Source organism: Pituophis catenifer, unplaced genomic scaffold, assembly GCF_029215685.1.
Source record: "Pituophis catenifer annectens isolate HBS135680 unplaced genomic scaffold, rPitCat1.0.hap2 SCAF_13, whole genome shotgun sequence".
In the NCBI taxonomy this organism is placed as follows: domain Eukaryota; kingdom Metazoa; phylum Chordata; class Lepidosauria; order Squamata; family Colubridae; genus Pituophis; species Pituophis catenifer.
In genome coordinates, this window is record NW_027256893.1 from 126,101 (window position 1) to 148,676 (window position 22,576).

General features: G+C 40.0%; 1 protein-coding gene across 4 annotated transcripts in view; it reads left to right on the forward strand.

Annotated features, from left to right (window-relative positions):
• Positions 1-22,576, forward strand: part of CNOT1 (CCR4-NOT transcription complex subunit 1) — a 161,666-nt gene that overhangs the window by 61,834 nt on the left and 77,256 nt on the right. For all 4 annotated transcript variants that reach the window (XM_070953113.1, XM_070953115.1, XM_070953114.1 and 1 more), the window contains exons 8-14: positions 1,435-1,603; positions 2,807-2,933; positions 3,772-3,882; positions 14,016-14,186; positions 14,758-14,885; positions 15,930-16,170; positions 18,023-18,142. In XM_070953113.1, the coding sequence (XP_070809214.1) occupies positions 1,435-1,603; positions 2,807-2,933; positions 3,772-3,882; positions 14,016-14,186; positions 14,758-14,885; positions 15,930-16,170; positions 18,023-18,142 (1,067 nt within the window). The remainder of the gene's footprint in view (positions 1-1,434; positions 1,604-2,806; positions 2,934-3,771; positions 3,883-14,015; positions 14,187-14,757; positions 14,886-15,929; positions 16,171-18,022; positions 18,143-22,576) is intronic.

Consider the following 22,576-nt stretch of genomic DNA (forward strand, 5'->3'; position numbering starts at 1 on the left):
AGTTCTGGAAGTCCACAAATCTTAAAATTCCAAGGTTGGAGACCCTTGCTATATGAGACTGCTTTTACAACTGGCTCAGGATGAGCAGTGTGGGCATTTTTAAGCATTTTGTGATACAGCCATGTACCCCTTTGACTCAAATTACCATGGAATTATCATAATAAACGGTGTAATATCTTTCTCAGCCTTGAAAGCTGCACATTTGGTTGTTAATAGGCAAGCAGTTAAGTCTGGGATCACATGAGAAATTGGTATTGTAGAATAATCCTGAATTGGTGTTGAGCATGTGCATAAATGTAATAATTAGAAATTCTATGCCAAGCAAAGGATGCCTTTAAGGATTCTGAGAGGGTGTGTTTGGCATGTCTGAATCATATACTTGGCAGTGTATATACTTAAAATATCTATTGACAAAACAATAGGACCCTGAAGCTTTAGCACAGAAGTCATCAAGTTATAACAGTGATGGTGAACCTTTTCGGCACCGAGTGCCAAAAAGGGAGCATGCATGCGCGCTTATTGGCCACACAACCCGGAAGAGGAGCTGCAAGGGGGCATGCATGTGCATGCGCACGCTGAGAAATTAACTTCCAGTTTCCAGCGCGCACATGCACATCAGACATCTAGTCTTCCAGTTACTGGCATGCATGCACGCACGACAATCAGCTGGCCGGCACGCATGCCCACGCCAGAAAACTTTCCAGTTTCCAGCACTGCCATATGCCCAAAGGCCAGTTGATCATCGCGCGCCAGAAATCCAGAAGAGGAATGGGAGACGCTGCGCGTGCCAGGCAAAATGGCTCCATGTGCAATGCCATAGGTTCGCCATCACTGACCTATGATTTATTGGACAGATATGGCCCACCACATAATATCATCTGGCCTGCAGCCTTGAAAGAAAATACCTTATCTACTTGGCCTGCGGTGGCCCTAAAAAAGAATTCAAGTTTGTCATTCTATATCTGGACTCGTGTTATTTTAATAAATTGTAACAATTTGAGTGGGGTCTCTCTCACACACACACACACACACACACAAACGAAAATATGTGCCTTTATGGTTTACCCTAAATAATTTTTTCAAGGGCTAATATATTAGCCTAAGAAAGTAGTAGAGAGCAACCCACCATCCACTCATAGGTGTGACTTCTGACCCCTGTTTTAGCAATTTCAGACATACCTGAAATGCCAGGATCATTAAGAGTTGCCATTTTTTAAATGAAACCAACAATTCAGTTTTACATGAAATTTAAAAAATGCAATGAAGAATAACATTAGTAAATCCCAACCATAACACATGGAATGAAGAAGTGAAATACAATTGGACAATTGCTTAATAGCATGATTTAGAATCAAAACCAGAAGTGATAACAGAACCTGTTTTTATGTACTGTATGTGCCCATTGTGAATTCTAAATTTTTTTTTCATCCCTAGATTTCCCTCAGGAGCGTTGCCCTGTGGTGCTTGCACCACTCCTATACCCTGAAAAACGGGACATTCTAATGGACAGGATCCTGCCTGACTCTGGAGGGATAGCAAAAACCATGATGGAGAGTTCTCTTGCAGACTTCATGCAGGAAGTTGGCTATGGCTTCTGTACAAGGTATGTAGGTGGGAGTTTCATTGAATTATTCAAAGTGTTTTTCAGAATGAAAGAATGATAATTTAAATCTTGGGAATTACAACATAGTTGTAGTACATTGTAGTATAATGCCAAACTTGCACAATATTGATGTGAAATTAAATATAGAATGTAATGCTCCATGTAGAATATCCATGTGATGGTTCTTTTGCTTAGTAACCTCAGCCTTTGAGATTTGAGGAGGATACCTGGATCTTTCCCACCCAAGCCAAGAAGCAACCGATTCCTCTATTTTCAAATAGTTATTTAAATAGCTCTGTGCTATTTAAATCTCAGAAGGTTACTCCATATGTCTGTCATTCCCAAAATCTGACTGCGGGTTTCATATTGGAACACAGTGTTTACCAAAAAAGAAAGTGCTTGATATGTTGCTTCAAGCAGGAGTCCAGAAGTCCCCAGGAGATTGCAGAGTAAGGTGTCTGAAACTCTAAGTGGACATAAACAGGCCATGCCTTATCCTGAAGCTCACATGAAGTTGGGACATAAATGTTTATCTCTGGACACATAAAGTCTTCAGTAACTGATATATTTTTGGGAAGGCCCTCTCTTTGGAAAGATATTCAAATTACTTAGTTACTCAAATTCATCTCAATTTTGGACCTAAAGTCATCTTAAGTCTAGCCAGAATTATAAACAATTAAAAAGGCCTTTCAGAACTTTTGAGGCTTATAGGAGAGGAGGCCTGCTTTGGATATCTGTCGTTCATATCTCAGCACATGAGGACACCTTCTTTAACAACCCATAGGCTCACTTTAACCAGGTGCTGATCATTAGTTGAGAAGATTCCTGTGCAGAAGGTTTTAGCAATAAATCAGTTAAAATTGTGCCTGACACCTAGAGCCTTTTCATCTAATATAGATAAGTCAGTTAATGTTCTCCAGGGTTTGGAAGGGGGGAGATAAAAGAGAATCCAACGTGCAAGATTAGGTTCTTGGACACTTTTACATAGCTTGTCTACATTATAATCTGGCATTAAGTGAAAACCTTTTATTTTCAAATAATTTTAGAACTCTTTTTATTTCTGAAATCTTCACATTATTATGCATTTGTTGCTTGTATAAGCACTCATTGTTATCTTAGAGTTACTTAATATGTAAGAAGAGAGCTTCGTTATTTAGGCAATGTAATATTTTTAAGAAAACAAACATTATCTTTCATACTTAGCGTGGAAGAATGTCGCAGTATCATCACACAGTTTGGTGTTGGGGAGGTTACAGCTGCCCAGGTTGCCAGGGTTTTGGGAATGATGGCTCGGACACACTCTGGATTGACAGATGGCATTCCATTACAGGTAAAAAAATCTAAAAGGGGCTTTAGCACTGTCAAAAAAACAGGTTTTTTGCTGGAGAACACACCACTTCTTTGGGAACACAATCTGTCATGGTTACTGTTGAAAGTCCACACCAGACATTTATCAGAAGGCAAACTGGTGAGGTTGCTCCTTGTAATGGCTAATCATTGCCTTTTTTTCTGGGTAGGTGAGCATACCATTGAACAAATCCCTAAACTATTGTCATCTGCCTTTTATTTTCTATTTATTGAATCCAGGAGTGTCCTTGGAAATAAGGATGTTTCGGGTTCTTATTAAAGACAGCCTGTTAAAATTGTGTGTGGTTTGTGCTTTCAACTTACTGATTATTTAAATCTGTCTTATAGACGTACAGAAGCAGCTTGTTGAATCAGTGCTTGGAGATCATGGCAGCTCCTTTCTCTGGTTCAGCAGTCACTGCTGTTGTTCTTACTGCTGCCATTAATGCAGGATGGTTTAGCAATATGAAATGATGACTATCCAGGCAGAAGGTGGTGTATTGGTACAGAATACCAATCACAGACAAAGTTAGGTCCTGCACTGGAACATCCAAGGGTACTTTTGCCTAGAAAGCTTATCAATAGGCTGAGGAAGACTTACTAAAATATGTGGCATGATTTGTCAGGATAATAAATGTAAAACTGCAAAAAAGGATAAAAAGCGGGTTGCTTTGCTACAAGTTTTGGGCATGCTTTGAAGGCTACCATATGGGAGCTGGGAGACTGCATCCATCTGCATGAGTTAAATATTTTATTCATCTCCAGAACACATTTACTCTCTAAAAGTAGTATAAACATGCATCTACATGTTTAATTTGCAGTCTATTTCTGCCCCTGGAAGTGGAATTTGGAGTGACGGAAGAGATAAAAATGATGGAACACAGACTCATACATGGAATGTTGAAGTTTTGATTGATGTGCTTAAAGAACTGGTATGTTCATAAAATGAAACCCAAAAATGTATTTTTGAAATTAAGAAACTATTACTCATTTAATGACTACTGGGGTATTACTGTTGCAGCACAATCTGCGGGGTTTTTTTGTCATTATAAAAAAATATCCTTTGCCACACATGCATGCCATTTATTTAGATCAGAGGTGTCAAACTCAATTTCATTGAGGGCCGCATCAGCATTATGGTTGCCCTCAAAAGACCAGTTGCATGTAAGACTATGACAATCACAATGGCCAGGAGGATGTGGCTGGGTGACCACAGCCGGGTCGCCGCGACTAAGTGAGTGTGTCCAGGTGGGTGTGTCTGGCTTGATACCGCTCACTGGGCGCAACTGACTCGGGATGGAACAAGTTGCCCCGGCTAACTTAACGTGGGGACAATTTGGTGTCATACAAGCTCCCCGCCTCCCAAAACTGCTGGCAGGCTGCTGTGGCCCCGCCCTCCGAGCCTATCTCATCGGAGGAAGAAGGCTCCGAACATGAAGAAGAGGAGTCAGCCAGGCCTCCCTCTCCAGGCCCCTCCCCTCTGGCACTGCCTCAAGTGCCGGCCGAGGAAGAGGAGATTAGTCAGGAGCCAGGTGTCTCCGATGAGAGCGAGGGAGGTGATCTGTCATTCCTGGATCCATGTCAATGAAGTCGTGATAAACGGTTGCAGTAGTTAAGGAGGTGTGCCAGGGATTATAACTGAGTCACTGGACCACACCCCAGAGACTATATAAGAGAGTGTGGTGGCCATTTAAGACTCTGTGACGGACAAAAACTAACTCTGGCTAGTCACTTGAACAACGCTTAAAGCTGCTGAAAGGTTTCTTGTTTGGAACTGGACTATTTATAAAATGTGTGTATTTCTGTTTATCTGGTGAAGGGATATTCCGTTTATTGAAGTAAAAGCACTTGGCAGTCGGTGCTCGTATTGCTGCCAAGTTTCTGATAACAACCTGTGTGCGTGCCAGGTGCTTTCTTAACCCTCGGCTGGCTGTGTTTGTGTGTGTGTGTGGAGATGGGGACAGAACACAGGCAAGCATGTGCACACACCAAATTCTAAGTTTGGGGACTTATCCACAGAGGAAGGAGAGGGCCAAGGCCAGCATGGTTGGCAGTTTGCAAGCTCAGATGTGGATAAAAGTCTCCAAGCTTGGAATAGTGTGTGTTTGTGTGTGCGTGCATGTATACAGCATGCCAAAAGAGACATTCTTCTCCCGATCCCAGATATCGTTGGCGTTTCCCTGTCCGGTGCCTCCTCCCAGCAAAGGAGGAGGACAATGCTGCTCTGTGTGGAAGCACTAAGTTTGCAGGAAGCAATTTCCTTCTTCTGCCTTGACAGATCTCTGGAGAGCAAGAAGAGGCGGCAGGGGAGCAGTGCTCCCTGTTCCTGCAAAAGGGAAGCTGGCCCTTCTTGAAATGGAATCCCTGTTTCCAATCTTGTGTGGTAAGGATGCAGGCTTGTTGGGGCAGACTTCCTTCACTCAGCTCGCCTGCCACCCCCACCTCCTCTCCAGAATCTGTCAAGGCAGAAGTTGGATTCGGAGGAAACTACTTTCTGCAAACTTTCTCCTCCACGCTTACACATGGAACAGCGGGTCCTCAGCCTCCTGTGGGGGCCAGTCAATGCTGGGAGGGGGATTTAGAGGTTTTCAATGGAGGAAGGTGAGACTAGGGTGAGCGCCAAAGCCTCGTCCACCAGAGGAGCCTTGCTGTCCCTCTCAGGCTATACAGAGGACTCCTGGACACTGGTGTGGGCTGCCCAGAGCTCTGGGGCACCGGGAGCCCATAGCCTAGCCCAACCCTGCTTCCCTGAGGGGGCACCCGGCCACGCTTACCTCCTCCTGGCGGCTGCTGTTGTGCTCTCTGTCCTTGGCCAGGTTGCTCATGGTGGTGCAGGAGAGCAAAGTCCGTGGGTCAGCGGGAGACCCACTCCCTCTTCATGCAAGGAGACCCAGCTTTGTAAGCATAGCATCCTCAGTGATAGGATGGGAGACAACCAGGAGAGGCCAGGAGGAGAGGGCAAGGGTATGGCGAAAGGGCAGCATGGCTACTGGTGGCCAAATGCTAAGGCAAGACTTCCCTCCCTCCATCCCTCTCATTCCAATCTCCTTCCTTCCCTCCCTCCTCCTCCTTCCCATCTCCCTCCTTCCTTCCTTCCTTCGGGGTGCCAGCCCCCGCATTCTCTCGCTGCCTCCTATGCGTGCGCCCTGGCAGAACGCCCATCGCTGTCTCCAGGGAGACCCCACGGGCCAGATCTAACTACATCACAGGCCGGATATGGGCCTTGAGTTTGACATGTCTGATTTAGATGAAAGTTAGATGCATCTATTTATAATAAGATCAGAAGATACTTTTATAAGCAATCTCTTGATTATTAAGAGCAGTCAATACACTTTAATTGAAAACAGAGATAAAACCTTTTGTTCTGCATTTGCAATTTATTGAGGGTAGTCTTATAGGAGTTAGTGGAAAGTGTAGTTTTAATTCAAAATGCATGATGTTTTGTCAATACAAAGATTTGAATGGATTACAGATCTCATTATGAAGAAAAGTATTTACATAACTAAAGTTAAAAATGCTTTTAATAGTATAGTATAATTTAATCTAGCCTATATTTTGCCATTTCTCTAGTTAGAGATTTTTTTCCTAATCTTCTGTCACCATTCCCATCCTCCATGATTTCTCATATATTAGAGAAGAGTCCCAGAGGTACTTCTTCAAGAGGCAACTGGACTTTCTTGTTTTTCTTTGAAGACATTTTGCTTCTCGTCCAAGAAGCTTCTTCAGCTTTGATTGGATGGTGGGGAATGGAAGGATTTATACTCCTTGCAGGTCATTTGCATTCTTTTAGAGAGTTACTGAGGCCACCTGGAGACTTATCTGTGTTGTCAGGGTCACCTGAGTGGTGCAAGTGGGTACCGAGCCTTCTTAGAACTGTTGAAAAGACTGTTGTAGACTGCAGATAGATGATGTTGTATTGAGAGAGGGCTGGCTGTTCAATTTTGACATAAATGGCCTCTTTAACCCCTCTTTCAAACCAGTGGTCCTCTCTGGTCCAAATATGGACTTTGTTGTCTTCAAAAAATGGCCTGTGGCTTTTAAATGCAGATGGACTGCTGAATCTAGTCCTGTTGTGTTTGTTCTCCTATTTTGTGCCATGTGTTTATGAAATGGTTGTTTTGTTTCCCCAATGTACAGATCTGCACATGGCTCGCTGCACTGTACTGCATATACCACGTTGCTCAGAATATGTGTACACCATTTGAGCTGAGGAGGTTTTCCATGGGATTCTTCTCCAAGCTGGTTAAAATTGACTCTCCTGAGTCCATAGATCTTGTATCCATAGATATCCGCCTTCATTGCAGCCTCTCTGAAAACTTTGTCATATTGTCCAGAAGCATCTTATCCAGGTCTTTTGCCTGCTGACAACTCCAACCCCATTAATGTCTGAGATGCTATTACCAAGATGCTCTGAACTGAATCTTGTGCTGGTTTTCAGTGATGTGTGCGCTTCCCATAGAGTGCTACTCATCCTTCCCTTTTGTCTGTTCTCTTCCTTTTGAATAGATTCTGCCCTTCAGTTCTTACATCCCATTCAGGAGTTGTTCTCACATGTTTCAGTAATGCCTGCTAAGCCAGCCTTCCCTGGTTAAGAACTTGCTTCTTTTTCTCCATGCTGTGTGTATATGTATAGCAACATGGAGATCCTGGGCGCCTCTGTGTTCTGCAGACTCCTTCCAACCCCATCCCATTTCAGTTCTTGGCCTCATGCTGTTTTCTGGGCTATTTTCTCCTTCCTCCATAGCTTTCAGATTTGCATGTTGTCTTTCAAACACATTCTTTACAATTTTGTGAGATGCAGCCCATCTTTTGCCAGGAGTCTGCTGCCTTGAAAATGTGTCCTATTATTAAAAAAAAAACTAAAGTTTGCAGTGTATGATTACTTGTTGGCTTCCAGTATATTTTTTATTCTCCCTGGATCCAGTTTCTCCATTTTCCTTCTTCATAGTTCCTTGTGGTGTCCTTAAGATTGTGTCTGGCTGAGTCATTTGAATTCTCTAATGGATCAAGGGCTAACTCTCAGTGGATGTAAAGAGTCTTAAAATCTTTCTATTGTGAGGCCTCTTATATAGGCCTTAGTAGTGTCCCACAGATTCTGTACTGAAGTCTGCTCCTTTGTGTTTATTTGATAAAATATTCTAAGTTCGTTCTCCATCATCTGCACATAATCTCTATCTTTTATTATTCCGGTGTCCATCATCCACCTCTTCTGCTTTCGCTGTCCTCTCCATGTTATTTTTATAGGATTATGGTCGGCCCATGTATTCGGTATAATTTCGATGTCTTGTAGATCCTTCCTGAGTCTGGCGTCATCCAGGCCATGTCAATTCGAGACCATGACTGGTATGGATTTGAGTAGAAGGTATATTGTTTGGTTTGTTTGTTGGCCTCTCTCCATCCATCATGTAATTGCAATTCTTCAGTCATATCCTTGAATGTATCCGGTAAGATTCTTTTTCGAGTCTTACTTTATTTATTACTTCGATAGTCATCTTGTATATTCACGATTGCATTGAAGTCTCTGACAACACAGATATTTTCGTACTCCAAATCTTTAATTGTATCATGTAGTTTCTTGTAAAATTCTCTCTGGTTTTCATTAGGTGCATAGATAGAAGCTAGCAATATTTTCTTTGTTTCTGTTTGTATTTCAGTTATTAAAATACGTCCTTCCGAATCTGTATATATCTGTTTAGCTTTTAAATGGTTTTTGACTTAAGTTGCCACTCCTCTCTTCTTATTATCTCCTAGGGGTGTGAATAATTTTCCTAATTTTTGATTCTCCAACAATATTTGTTGCTGTCTTTTAATGTGTACTTCTTGTAAAGTTATCACATCTAAGTCCAATTTTTGCAATTTCGTAAATATATATTTCCTTTTCCTTGGGGAGTTGAGTCCGTTTATATTAATTGATATAATTTTTATTTCTCCTTCCATCTCTATCGAGTTTATCTATTTGTGATTTTCAACTTTGTTGTGTTTCTGGTAACTCTTTGAGTCTTTTCCCTCGCTCCCTCTCTCTCCATTCTTTCTCTCTCCAATCTTTTTGCCTCTTCCTGATCTTTTTCTTCCTTCTCCATCCGCCGTGTCCCGGGTTCCGCTTCTCTCCTTGTCTCCTGTTCTTCCATTGTAAAGTGCTGGTCAAAGAATTCTTGAGCCTTTTCCAAATTATCAATCTTGTACTTTCTTTCATCCCAGGAGATGAGTAGGCCTTCCGGTAGTAGCCAGCGGAATTTTATTTTAAATTTATTTAGCTGGGTGGTCAGGAAATTATAATTTCTTCTTTGATCTCTTGTTCTTCTTGGTATTTGTTTGAGAGTTATGATTTCTCTTCCCTTGTGCATGATTGTCTCTTCCCTCATCTTCCTGTAGATCTCTTCCTTAATAGATTTTTTCGTGAATCTTATGTGGATTTCTTTGGGTAATTTGTTTCTTCTTGCGTAGTTCGTGTACATCCTATATATTTCATCCATTCCATTTCGCAGTTCATCCTTATCCACCTGGGTTGCCTTTGCCAGTATCTCAATCATTATTTCACTTAGATCCTCATCCTTCTGCTTTTCTACATTTTGAAACCGTAAATAGAATGATGCCTTTTCCATTTCCAGATAGGTTAACGCGTCCTCAGTTTCCTTATTAAATCCCCATTGATCTTGTTCCATTCTTTCCATTCTATTGGTCGCATATTCTACTCTTTCTTCCACCTTTTGGATCCTCTGCTCGTTTTCCGTTATGTTTTGCTGAATTTGTTCTATCTTCTCATCCATATTTCTGATGTTATCTTTAATTTCACTCACATCTGGCCTCAATTCTTCGTGATTTTTCTTGGTCTCTTCATGATTATGTGCCATGGTTTCCTGCATTCTATTCATGCCTTCCTGGATCATTGCTAATGCGGAGTGGATGTTCTGTAAGGCAGGGCTCATCTTCTCCTTTTCTGTGGTTTCAATTACTTTCTGTTGAGCTGGTGAGGTCATAAGTATCATTTGGCTCGATGGTGTTTTCTTACTTATTTTAGCTGTTGTCGTTATACTTGTGGTCACCATTATTATCTCTTTTTTTATTCTTTCCCAGATTTTCATATACTGGTCAATATTTCTAGGTCTGTTTTAAAATTTCACCCAAATTTATTTTTCGCTTTTTTCCAGGCTCCTTTATACTTATAAATCAATCAGCATGGGAAGCTAAGTGGGAGGGTCGAGGGAAAAATGTAGCGTTCTAGCAATCCATCAGCTAATTCTCCCTGGTATTAAGTATTTGAGTAAGTGGTATATTAGTAAGTAGGGAGTAAGTGCTATAGCATACACAGCAAAAAAAAATAAAGATAAACAACAAAAGAGGAAAAAATTAATGGAAGAACTCAACATATATGAGTCACAATTACAGAAACAGCCTGTCGACAAAACAACAAGGGAAAAATTGAATCGTACTAAACATGAGTTGAACCTAATTACACAAGCAGAAATCGCACAGAAAATGAAAATGGCCAAGCAGAAATACTTTGAATATGCAAACAAAACAGGTCGCTGGCTGGCATACAGACTGAAGAAAGAGAGGGAAAAAAGAATAATATACCAATTGCAGGATGAAACAGGACAACTATATAGTATGAATTTAGATAAAAAACGTATAGTAAGGGAATTCTATCAAAACCTCTACACACAAGAAGAGACTCAAGACCAAGATATTATGGAATACCTACAAAAAGCAAATATCCAGAAATTAGAGGAATCCCACAGAGAAATACTGAATAAACCAATAACAATGATGGAGTTGATGGAAGCCCGAAAGAAACAGAAGAACAACAAAGTCCCAGGTCCGGACGGAATTCCAACGGAATTTTATAAAAACCGCCAGTCTGCAATAGACGAACTACTACTACAAGTTCTCAATGAGGCACTGCTGGAAGCAGAAACACCTAAATCTTGGGCCGAAACAATCATCTCACTCATCCCCAAAGAAGATACGGATCCGACTAAAGTCCAAAATTATAGATCCATCTCGCTGTTAAATGTAGATTATAAACTATTCACGACAATCATAGCACAGAGGCTGAAAACAATTGTACATAATTATATACACCTCGACCAAAATGGTTTTGTCCCAAGGAGACAAATAAAAAACAACATGAGGACAATAATAAACGTTCTGGAATACTACGAGCAAAACATCAATAATCAGGTAGCGCTAATCTTTCTCGACGCGCAAAAGGCGTTCGACAATTTGAATTGGAAATTCCTTATAGCACAACTGCAGATTTTGAATTTCGGCGACAAATTCCTGAAAATGATTAAGAAAATATATTCTTCCCAGACAGCGAGAATTATAATTAATGGAGATATGACTGAAAAAATAAACATCCAAAAGGGGGTAAGACAAGGTTGCCCGATATCGCCTCTACTGTTTATAATCTCACTGGAAGTCCTAAAGGAAGTAAGAAAGGAAGAAGAAATAAAAGGACTGAAGATAAGGAATGAGGAGTATAAATTACAGGCTTTCGCGGATGATGTGGTCTTCATAGTGGAACAGCCGGAAGTAGCGGGAGTCAAATTACTAGAGAAGATAGAGGAGTATGGCAAAGTGGCGGGGCTTAAGATCAATAAACAAAAAACCAAAGTCTTGACCAAAAATATGACAACGACACAAGAGGAAAAATTAGAAGAAGAATTAGGAATGCAAATTGCGAAGAAAGTAAAATATTTGGGAATCTGGCTTACTACAAAAGCAACAACTATTAGAGAGGACAATTACACTAAATTGATGGAGCAAATTAGAAAAGACTTGGAAAGATGGAATAAGGTACAACTATCATTTCTTGGCAGAATAGCGTCTGTAAAGATGAACATATTACCAAGACTCCTGTATCTCTTCCAAGTGATACCAATTGGTCCGGGAAAAGATTTCTTTAAGGATCTCAACAAGACAATAATGAAATACATCTGGCAAGGAAAGAAAGCTAGAATTAAAATAAGATGCTTACAGGACACAAAGGAGAAGGGAGGCCTAGGTCTACCAGACTGGGAGCTATATTACAAGGCGGCGGCGTTGAATTGGATCAGAGAATGGATAGATCTATCAAATAGGAGAACACTATACTTAGAGGGATTTGATCTGAGTCGAGGTTGGCATGCCTTTCTGTGAGAAGGCACAGACAAGCAACATCCGTACTTCCAGAGACATGTAATAAGAAGTGCACTATATAAAACGTGGCAAGGTATCAGAAGGCAACACTATAGTAAAATCCCGCGATGGTTGTCGCCTATGGAGGCGCTAATTTATCCAAACACTATAGAAATAGGAAAGATGCGGAAATATCAAGAATTGTTGAGTAGTGAGGGAGACCTACTTACGAGACAAGAACTGGAAAGACGAGGCATTATGATTGATTGGTGGTCATACCTTCAAATTGAGTCAAAATATACAGCAGACCGGAGACATTATGATTTTCAAAGCCAACCAAGTGAACTAGATAAAATTTTAAAAAGGCACAGATGAGAAAATAATATCTAAAATTTATGGATATTTAATAAGGTATAAATTAGAGGAGGAAACAGTGAAAGAAAACATGGTAAGCTGGGCAAGAAATATAGGTCACAATATAGAGCTGGACAGATGGGACAAGCTATGGGCAGAAAATTATAAGATGACACTGTCGATTCCATACAAAGAAAATTTATACAAGATATTTTATAGATGGCACCTTCCTCCGGCACATTTGGCTAAAATGTTTCCAAACACATCACCAATGTGTTGGAAGTGCAAGACACAAATGGGGACATATTACCATCTCTGGTAGTCTTGCAGGAAGGCACAACACTACTGGCAAGAGATTAAGAGAATAATTGAAGAAACAACGAGGCAAAGTGTAGAAATGAAACCAGAATTCTTTCTATTTGGAATGACTACAACACAGTGTACCAAGGAGATAAAATATCTTACCATCCACATATTGACAGCGGCACGTATAGTGTACGCTCAGAATTGGAAATCCGAGATAATACCAACAGAAGAAAAAATAATAACAAAAATAAATGAATGCGCAGAGATGGATAGGCTCACAAAAGAGCTCCAAGATAAAGAGAACACTGACTTTTATTTAGTTTGGCAAAAATGGTACACATGGTTAGAAGGAAGGATAGGGCAACAACATAGGACACTAGGAGAACATAACTCAAGAATGGCAGAAATAGATACATGAGATGAGCCGTAGGATTGTATAAATAAATGGTTAATATGATTGTAGAAAGATACTGCTGAACTTCTATGAATGTATTAAGGTATAAGCAAGTAAATTTGTAAATAGTATGATTAAGGAAAATTGGTTAAATGGACATTAATCACCGATGCGAAGGTTTTCTAGAAGTTAGTCGATTGACTTTTTGTTAATGTATAAGTGTTTACATGTATTTGTGTTTTACGTTTGTTTATGTTAATAAAATTTAATTAAAAAAAAAGTCTTAAAATCTTTCTGTTCATACCATATGTGTCTCTGAGGGAGGACGAGCTGCTTTATTCTCTTGGCAGATTATCCAGCCAGAGAATGCTGCTTCAGCCCCTCTCAATAGGGTGTCTGCAGCCACTGCCCTCTGTCCAGGGCAGAGGTGGGGATCCTCCTTCCCTTACAGAGGGGCTGGAGTCTGATTTCTTAATTCCTGAGGCTGCGGTTAGCTGCTCTTCATCTAGGAAACCTAAAACATCATCAGTGGCAAGGGAGGGGAATCTATTCTCAAACCATAGTAAATAGTTTTGTGGGGTCAGATTCCTTCCTTCCACCCAGCATCCTCCTCTTGAATTTTTTTTTTATCTTCTGGGAGGCTTTTTGCTATCTGTATCCTTGCATAAATGCTTCCTATGTCCAATCCAAATATTCCCTTCTTTCTCTGATAAATTGGGAGGTAAAGTAGTCACTTCATCTTTTGTGTGTGTGTGTTTTAGGGCTAAGAAAACAGTAAATCACACCTTTTCTGTACTTTCTAAAATGTATTCATCTGACTGTGCTACATTAATCCATGGAAAAGTGGGAAATATTGCATATTAAACTACTACCTCTTTATATCCTTTGCAGAACCCAACCTTAAACTTCAAGGAAGTAACCTATGAGCTGGACCACCCTGGATTTCAAATTCGTGATAGCAAGGGCCTGCAAATTGTAGTCTTTGGAGTTCAGCGAGGATTAGGACTGGAGGTTTTTCCAGTTGATCTAATATACAGACCTTGGAAACATGCAGAAGGCCAGGTAAATATGCAGCTCTCAGGTTTTTTTCTCCCATTTCCATTTTTTTCTAATGACTATACCACTGTTTATGAGATTAACAAATAATTCATGAGTCTCCACTTGGGTGTAATATGATGTAGTAATTTTTTTAAAAAAATAGCTGATCTTTCAAATGATAAGCTTTTGAATGAATGCTTGGGATTATCAGTACATATTATTAGGATTTCAGAGAATTAGTATTTATAGCAAGTGAGATAGCAACAATCACATCTTTGCTGATCAGTAGATGTTAACTAAAATTAAACTAAACTTTGAGAACTGCAAGAAATAAAATATTTGCTTTAGAAACTGAGCTTTAGGCATATGAGATTTCCCCCTTTTCTAGTAATGCAATAATGCAGTGTTACAAATAAATTGGTTGTTGCAAGAGAATAAATAGATTTTAATTTTGTTTTGAAAATGAGCAGGAAAAATAAAAATATTCTAAATGCAATAGAGTGGGGATAAAATGTGAAGGAAAAGATGATGAAGATCCACACGTATTGTGGTTAAAGGCCTGAAATGATGATTCCAATGATGTCATTTTTTGCAGCTCTCATTCATTCAGTATTCCCTCATTAACCCAGAGATCTTCTGTTTTGCTGACTATCCCTGTCATACTGTTTCCACGGAGATCTTGAAAGCACCACCTGAGGATGATAATCGAGAAATTGCCACATGGTAAGCAGCGCTGCTTAAAATGCACTTGCTTGGGGAGATCATAGTGAGGACAGTATTTATCATGAGACCTCTCTGATGGAAGTAATTTTTTGAAGCTCCAAGAACACAAGACAGTTATATGAGTCAACCAAAGAGGGGCAAGTTTGGTTAAGGCAGCAAATAGAAACCAGGGGACATTGAATTCTAGTGCCGCCTTAGGCATGAAAGCCAGCTCGGTGACTTTGGGCCAGTCACTCTCACTCAACCCAAACCACCATACAGGGTTGCTATGAGGAAAAAGAAAAGAGGAAGAAATGTTAGGTATGTTTGCCGCCTTGTGCTATTTATAAAACTAATAAAGGTGATATATTAAATAAATAGTAAGATTAATAGGGGAATAGTTCCAAGCACTGAATGTATTGGTTAGACTATAATCAGTTGCATAAAAGTTAAAAGTAAATTCCATGGATGGTCCCATTTTTTATACTTTGCAATCATGAGAGATGAGAGACTATAGGAGGGACTTATGTAATTCTGAAGCCTTTGCAGCCAGCTTTTTAATTTTTAGCCTTCCTTTTCCAAGCTTTGAACATTTATTTTCAAGATTTTTCCACTGATAAATGCAGTCAAACACTAGTATAATTCAGGACAATTAAAACTCATTAAAAGAGCCAGTTCACAAATGTTTCCAGTGTACACGATGCATATAGTCTTTCAGGTCCCAGAAATGTGGGATTTTCTGTGCAATAACTAGTGTTTTGAATTGCATCCAGAAGCGGACTAGCTATTTTAGGAAGGAATCCCATATACATCGTAAGCAGGTGCAGGATCAGTCTGGCTATCGTATTCTGGGCCAGTTGTACACTTTTCAAAACAGTCTCATGTGGGACATTATACTGTAAGAATCCAAATGGGATTCTATTAGGAGATGATCTTCACTGAAGTGTACAAAGGGTAGCAGCATTCTCATTGCAAGTATAAATGTAGAAATATTTGATAGTCACAAGTAAAGCTAAAGTCATGTGAACTTGCTCATAGATTTCAATTTTGTTTCTTCTTTGTTAGGAAGAGCCTAGATTTGATTGAGTCCCTGTTGCGGTTGGCAGAAGTGGGCCAGTATGAACAAGTCAAGCAGCTCTTCAGTTTTCCTATCAAGCACTGTCCAGATATGTTGGTCCTGGCTTTGCTACAGATCAACACTTCTTGGCATACTTTGCGGCATGAACTCATATCCACACTTATGCCCATTTTCCTTGGCAACCATCCAAATTCTGCTATCATCTTGCATTATGCGTGGCACGGGCAGGTAAGGACTTGAAAGGGGTAAAAATGGAGATATCTTGCTTTTTCTTTGGCCTCAGAAGAGCGGTGTGTTATGGTTTAAGTTATGTTAAGATATGCTTCAAGCTGTACTCTGTTGTTGTATATGCCAGAGGCCCCCAACCTTTTCAATACCAGGGACTGGCTCTGTCACAGAAACGCTTTTCTGTGGACCATGGAGGTGTGGTTATGCACTCTCCCTGCATTCCACGTGTGTGCAGATGGGGCTTCACTCATTTGTGTGGCCCAGTTTCTGGCACGCTGTGGATTGGTGGCTGGTTTGTGGACCAGGGGTTGGGGACCCTGTTGTATGCTATGAAGTAATTGAGAGAGATTGTCAAGAGCAGGGGTGTCAAACTCAAGGTCTGGGGCCAGATCTGGCCTGTGGGGTGCTTAGATTTGGCCCACAGAGCCGCCCTGGAAACAGCGAAGGACCAGCCCGGGGTGCCTCTGCCAGCACAAACGGAGGTTTGGGAGGGTCGCATGTGGCCCTTCCGAGCTCTGTTTTCACTGGCAGAGGGTTGCAGGAGGCTGTTGCAGCTGAAAACAGCTCGGGAGCCCACTCAGGCCACCACAGGCACATCCCTCCCCCTGACACGAGTGACATCTAGCTGGCCATGCCCACCCTGGCCCCCTGAGGTCAAACACAATGCTGATGTGGTCCTCAATGAAAACGAGTTTGACACCCCTGGTCTAGAACCTTGGAATTCATTCTAAATAGCCTGATGATTTCCCAACTCTCTCATGTTTGTCAGATCCAGGAATAAAGGAGAGCCAGTATTGAAGTACTACCTGGAATCTGTTGTGAGATTGTTTGGAATAAAGAAAAGTGGAAAAGAGTCTGCTGTAGCCTATGCATTTGCTGTGTCAGACAGAGGAATGTTTTTGTAGAGTTTTCTTATTGTGGAGTCCAACAGGACGAATATATCAATGCTGTGTGGCCTGCCTGATTCTTCTGGGTGCCAAATATCTCCCAGAGAGATGTTGCACTTGCATTTCAAAAATGCCTTTATGGAAAGTCGGGGAAAATATTTAAGTATTTGGCAAATTTTAGCATCTTTGATCACAGGAGCAGCATTTGAAAATCAATTGAATACCACAGTTGTTGCTCCCAATAATCCTCTTAGTTGGCTTCCCTCAATGCTGTTTTCTACAGATCAGACATGTCTGGCAGTGTGCTGAAAGTAAATAATTGCAGTAATTAAAGCATCAAGTAGAGGTAGTGGTTGTGGTTTCAGCCAAGAGGGCAAGAGATTGGCAAGAAGAGCAGAAGTGGGGCAGCGTATTTCCTATGTGTTGCCTATCTCTGGTTTCTACTTTTTGTTGAAAGCCCTTTGATGAAAGACTTTCAGTGTGGTGAATTTTCATGTGTTTTGCCTGGGTTGCCCATTTGAGAGACCTAGATCAGAAATGGGGAGTAGTTCCCTTTCTGTCTGAAAGGTGCTTTTTCAAAAGGCAACTGGACTTGGGTTTTTTCTTTGAAAATGTTTCGCTTCTCATCCAAGAAGGTTCTTGGGTAAGAAGCAAAACATTTTCAAGGGGGAGAAAAGCCCCAAGAAAGTCCAGTTACCTTTTGGAAAAGCACCTTTGGGACAACTATGACCTGGAGGATTGAGAATCTCCATAGACAGTTCCTTTCTTGCTTTGAGATTGGGGGATGGAATAAAGGAAGGTCATGAGAGTTAGTTCTCTCAGCCTTGTGCCTTGACATTACTGTGGCCTTGGGTTCAAGTCCAGTGGATTATTATGTATTATAGAGGAGCAAGGATCTGGTCTCTGTCACTAAGCCAACAACTAAATAATTATGGGAATAGACTAACATTTAACTATGTTCTTAGGGTCAGTCCCCCTCAATTCGTCAGCTCATCATGCATGCCATGGCAGAATGGTACATGAGAGGAGAACAATATGACCAAGCAAAATTATCACGTATTCTAGATGTGGCCCAAGACCTGAAGGTGAGTCTAATTTTTGTGTTGCTTCTATTTTGGATTATTACAGTACTAGTGTTGGTGCCAAACATACAGTTCTGGCTCAGAGGAAAACTGCTTGTTTTTTATTTTTTTGTGCACATTCCTTCAAGTCAGTATTACCTGCTTCTTAAGGCGAGACTAGAACTCATGGTTTCCTGGTTTCTAACTAGGGCCTTAATCACAATACAACATTGACAAGCTGTTTTTTATATACTGTATTGCAAAAGTTATGTAATACATAACAAAGTATGAGATTTGTTAGTCTTGATTACAGTTGTGTGGTAATAACTCTTTGAGATAGGTCAATGGGAATCATACCTTTAGTTAGTATGCTGCCATATTGCTAAATTGGCGAATCACAGTACAGAGGATCCTTGACTTTCAACTAAAGTTGAGACCGGAACTTGTATCACTTAAGCCATGCAGTTGCTAAGTAAGTTATACCCAATTGTATGACCTTTTTTGCTGTAGTCATTAATCAGATCACATAACAATTAAGCAAATCTGACTTCCTCATTAACTTTGAAAGGTTATGAATGGCAATTATGGGACCCTGGACACTGCAACCATCATAAATATAGGCTGGTTGGCAAGCACCTGAAGTTTGATCATGTATCTCCAGACACTGCAATGGCCATCATTTTTTTACATTATTTTAACAATACTTAGAAACAAGATAAAAACCATATATCAAAATGACACATGTAGCAGCAGAGAAAAAGCAACAGCCATGATTTTTTAAAAAATCAATATTTTAAGGCAAATTGGGGCAGTGAAAGTGAAAAGAGCCGAGGTGGCGCAGTAGTTAGAGTGCAGCTACTTCAGCTGACTGCTAGTTCAGCAGATCAGCGGATCAAATCTCACCCGCTCAAGGTTGACTCAGCCTTCCATCCTTCCGAGGTGGGTAAAATAATGACCCAGATTGTTAGGGGGCAATATGCTATTTAGTATACTAAAGACAGTATACTGTCTTTGGTGTAAGCCGCCCAGAGTCCTCGGAGAGTAGGTGGCATAGGAATATGACAAACAAACAAGCAAACAAACAAACAAACAATAAATAAATAAATAAATAAATAAATAAATAAATAAATAAATAAATAAATAAAAAAAAAAAAATCTTTGCTAGAAAATCCTCAGATTTTCTACTTTAGGACCTCTCAGTGGAAATGGGAGTTTTCTTGGGGGATGGGATGCATTTTAAGACACTTGAGAAAGAGAGAGACACAAAGAGAGAGGGGGAAGGAGGGAGAGAGAGAGAGGGAGGGTGGGAGGGAGGGAGCTAGAGAGAGAGAGACCCCACCCAAATTGTTACAATTTATTAAAATAATGTGGTTCTACATGAGTCAGAGATAGAATGACAAGCTTGAGAGAAAGGAAAGTTCTTTCTTGCAAAAAAAAAAAGTTCAGATTTTTTTTAAAAAAGGAATGTATATAAACCTCAGATACAGTGAGGCAGGGAATACCCAGTTTCATAATATATTATCAAGCAACATAGTTAACGCATATGGTTCTATTCATTATGCAAGACTTTTAAACAATACAAATTTAAACAAATTTAAACTATATTAGAACCAAATAATTTTATAAATTTATGAATGGTTTTTTTATTCCAAACACCTTTCTAGAATAAATTGGAAATGTTTTCAGTAAAACAGTGCTTCAGATTTGGAAAATAAATACTTAGGTTTAATAAAGGATGATTCTCCTTTGATTTGCTTTGTAGTTGGATAGTATTTTCTTAGAGGCAAATACCAGACAGGAACTGAAATGGATTTTTTTTAAAAAAATCCTGGAAGCAGTTAGTGGCAAGTCTTTAAAGTCCCAGGAGTTGAGCTTCACTCAAGGGAGAGTTTATCTTTCCCTCCATTTGTTCTTGTGTTGCAATTTTATTCTAAAATGTGTAAAGAAAAGAAAAAGGACCTTAGACTTTGGACTTGAGCCATCTTAAATACCTCCAACCCAATTTCTGCTATGCAATTTGTAGCACATTTTTGTATTATATTTTTGAAATTGTATTGCAATTGTAAAGGTGATGGGGAAAAATTGGCTAGGATCACCAAACAGCCATATCCCTGGAAAAATGTCACACTGAAAGAACAAACAATAACTTCAACAAGATAGTTTACTTTCTAAATAAACAGTAAACTAACTGATTCCAATAATCAGTTAGCTTCTGACTCAAGTAGGAAGGAAGTGTCATTCATTATCATTGATCAGAGCAGTAAGGATCTCTAGTATGTCCATTCTTGAAGAAAAGTAAAAAAAAGCATGCCTGTTTGATTTGTTGTATGAATTTCTTCATTTAATAAGATTAGGGTATATAATTTTCCAGAACTCCATCTTATTTATTTATTTATTTATTTATTTATTTATTTATTTATTTATTTATTTATTTATTTAATGTATTTATATGCCGCCCTTCTCCAGAAGGACTCAGGGCGGCAAACCCAAGTTGAAAATATGTACAACAGAATCCCATTTTAAACCAAATTAACTAATAAATAATAAATAATAAAACCCAGAATCAGAGTCAGCCTATTTGCTTGAACAGCCAAGTCTTCAGGTCCCGACGGAAGGAGCGGAGATCAGGAGCCGTCCGGAGCTCAGTAGGCAACTCATTCCAGAGGGTGGGAGCACCCACAGAGAATGCCCTATCCCTGGGCGCCGCCAGACGACATTGGCTCGCCGTCGGAACCCTGAGGAGAGCAGCCCTATGTGAGCGAACAGGACGGTGAGAGGCAGGCAGGAGAAGGTCCTGCAAATATCCCGGACCTAAGTCATGTAGGGCCTTATAGGTGAAAACCCGCACCTTGAAGCGGACCCGGAGAACCACTGGTAACCAGTGCAGCTCACGCAGGAGAGAGGCTCCCGTAACAACCCGTGCGGCTGCATTCTGGATCAGCTGGAGTCTCCGGGTGCATCTCAGGGCCAGGCCCATGTAGAGGGAACTGCAGTAATCCAAGCAGGAAGTAAACAGGGCATGAGATTTTCACAATAGGAAACCTCTGAATAAGAGTAGTGAATGGTAGTAAACTGCAGTGCTTCTTCTGTTACAAATTAATTTTTTTAAGACAATAGGAATGTTGGAGCTTCAGCCATTCAGCCTTGTTTGTTTGTATCCCACCTTTATTATTTTTACAAATAACTCAAGGCAGCAAACATATTCAACATACCTTTCTCCTATTTTCCCCTCAACAACAGTTTTGAGATTTATTTATTTATTTTATTTTATTTTATTCCTAAAATTTATTGGTTGCCCAATCATAGAAGATGAAGATTAAAAGCTAAAAGATGTAAATAAAGTACTACTACTAAAATACTAGAAAAAGTGGCCCAATTAAAAGTTGGGGAGGGTGGGAGTAGGATGAGGGAGAGGTGGTATCTGTTGTTAATTGCTCAACCACCTCCACTGTGATGTTCCTCTATTGGAGCCCTAAACTATCTGGCAGAGCCAGGCCTTTAGGCTCTTATGAAATGTGGGAAACTCGACTATTAATACTCAACTATATCTCTCTAGTTAGATTGGGACATATATATCAGGATTATTCTTCCAAATACTAAAAAAGAGGACCATACTTTCACAAGCAGTAGTTGTGCGTTAACGCTGAACCTTTTTGGCATAATACTTTGGGGACATACCATACCATTCCATTACTAATCAAATAATTAAATGCTTTCCAGAGTTAGGTGTATTGCATTTATTTACAGGATTGAATCCCAAACTTAAAAATAAGGAACTTATCTGTTTAATTTTAGCAATTAAAATGCTGTAAAACTTTTAAAGGGTCTTCAGTTACTAGATTAGAAAAATCACAGCCAAATTTAAAATAATGAAACATCAGAGCAGGAACAGTTCTATTAAATTTTGATAGATCTTGTATTTATCTCAATAATAACATATAATAGTGAAGTAATATTTGCTGACATACATGATAAGAGCCGTGGTGGTACAGTGGTTAGAATGCAGTATTTCAGGCTAATTCTGCTGATTGCCAGCAGTTCAATTCCTTTGATCCTGACTGGCTCAAGGTTGACTCAGCCTTCCATCCTTCCGAGGTGGGTAAAATGAGGACCCAGATTGTTGGGGGCAATACGCTGACATTATAAACTGCTTAGAGAGGGCTGTAAAGCACTGTGAATCTGTACATGTACATACCTATCTATTTACTTATTTTTAAATAGATGTTTGTGTTTTTTGCATATTTTTACTCTGAATATCTTGAATATTTGTTATCAAATGACTTGATAGTATTTGTTAATCATAGCTTTTGTGTATGTGTACAGACCACATACATAAAGAAGAACAACAAGAAGAACAAAAAAGGAAATAAACATTGCATCAGGGGGAGAAAAAAATCCACAACCATAATTTGGGCTTAGCCCAGGTTTAGTAACAAAACCAGGTCTTCAAGTCCTTTC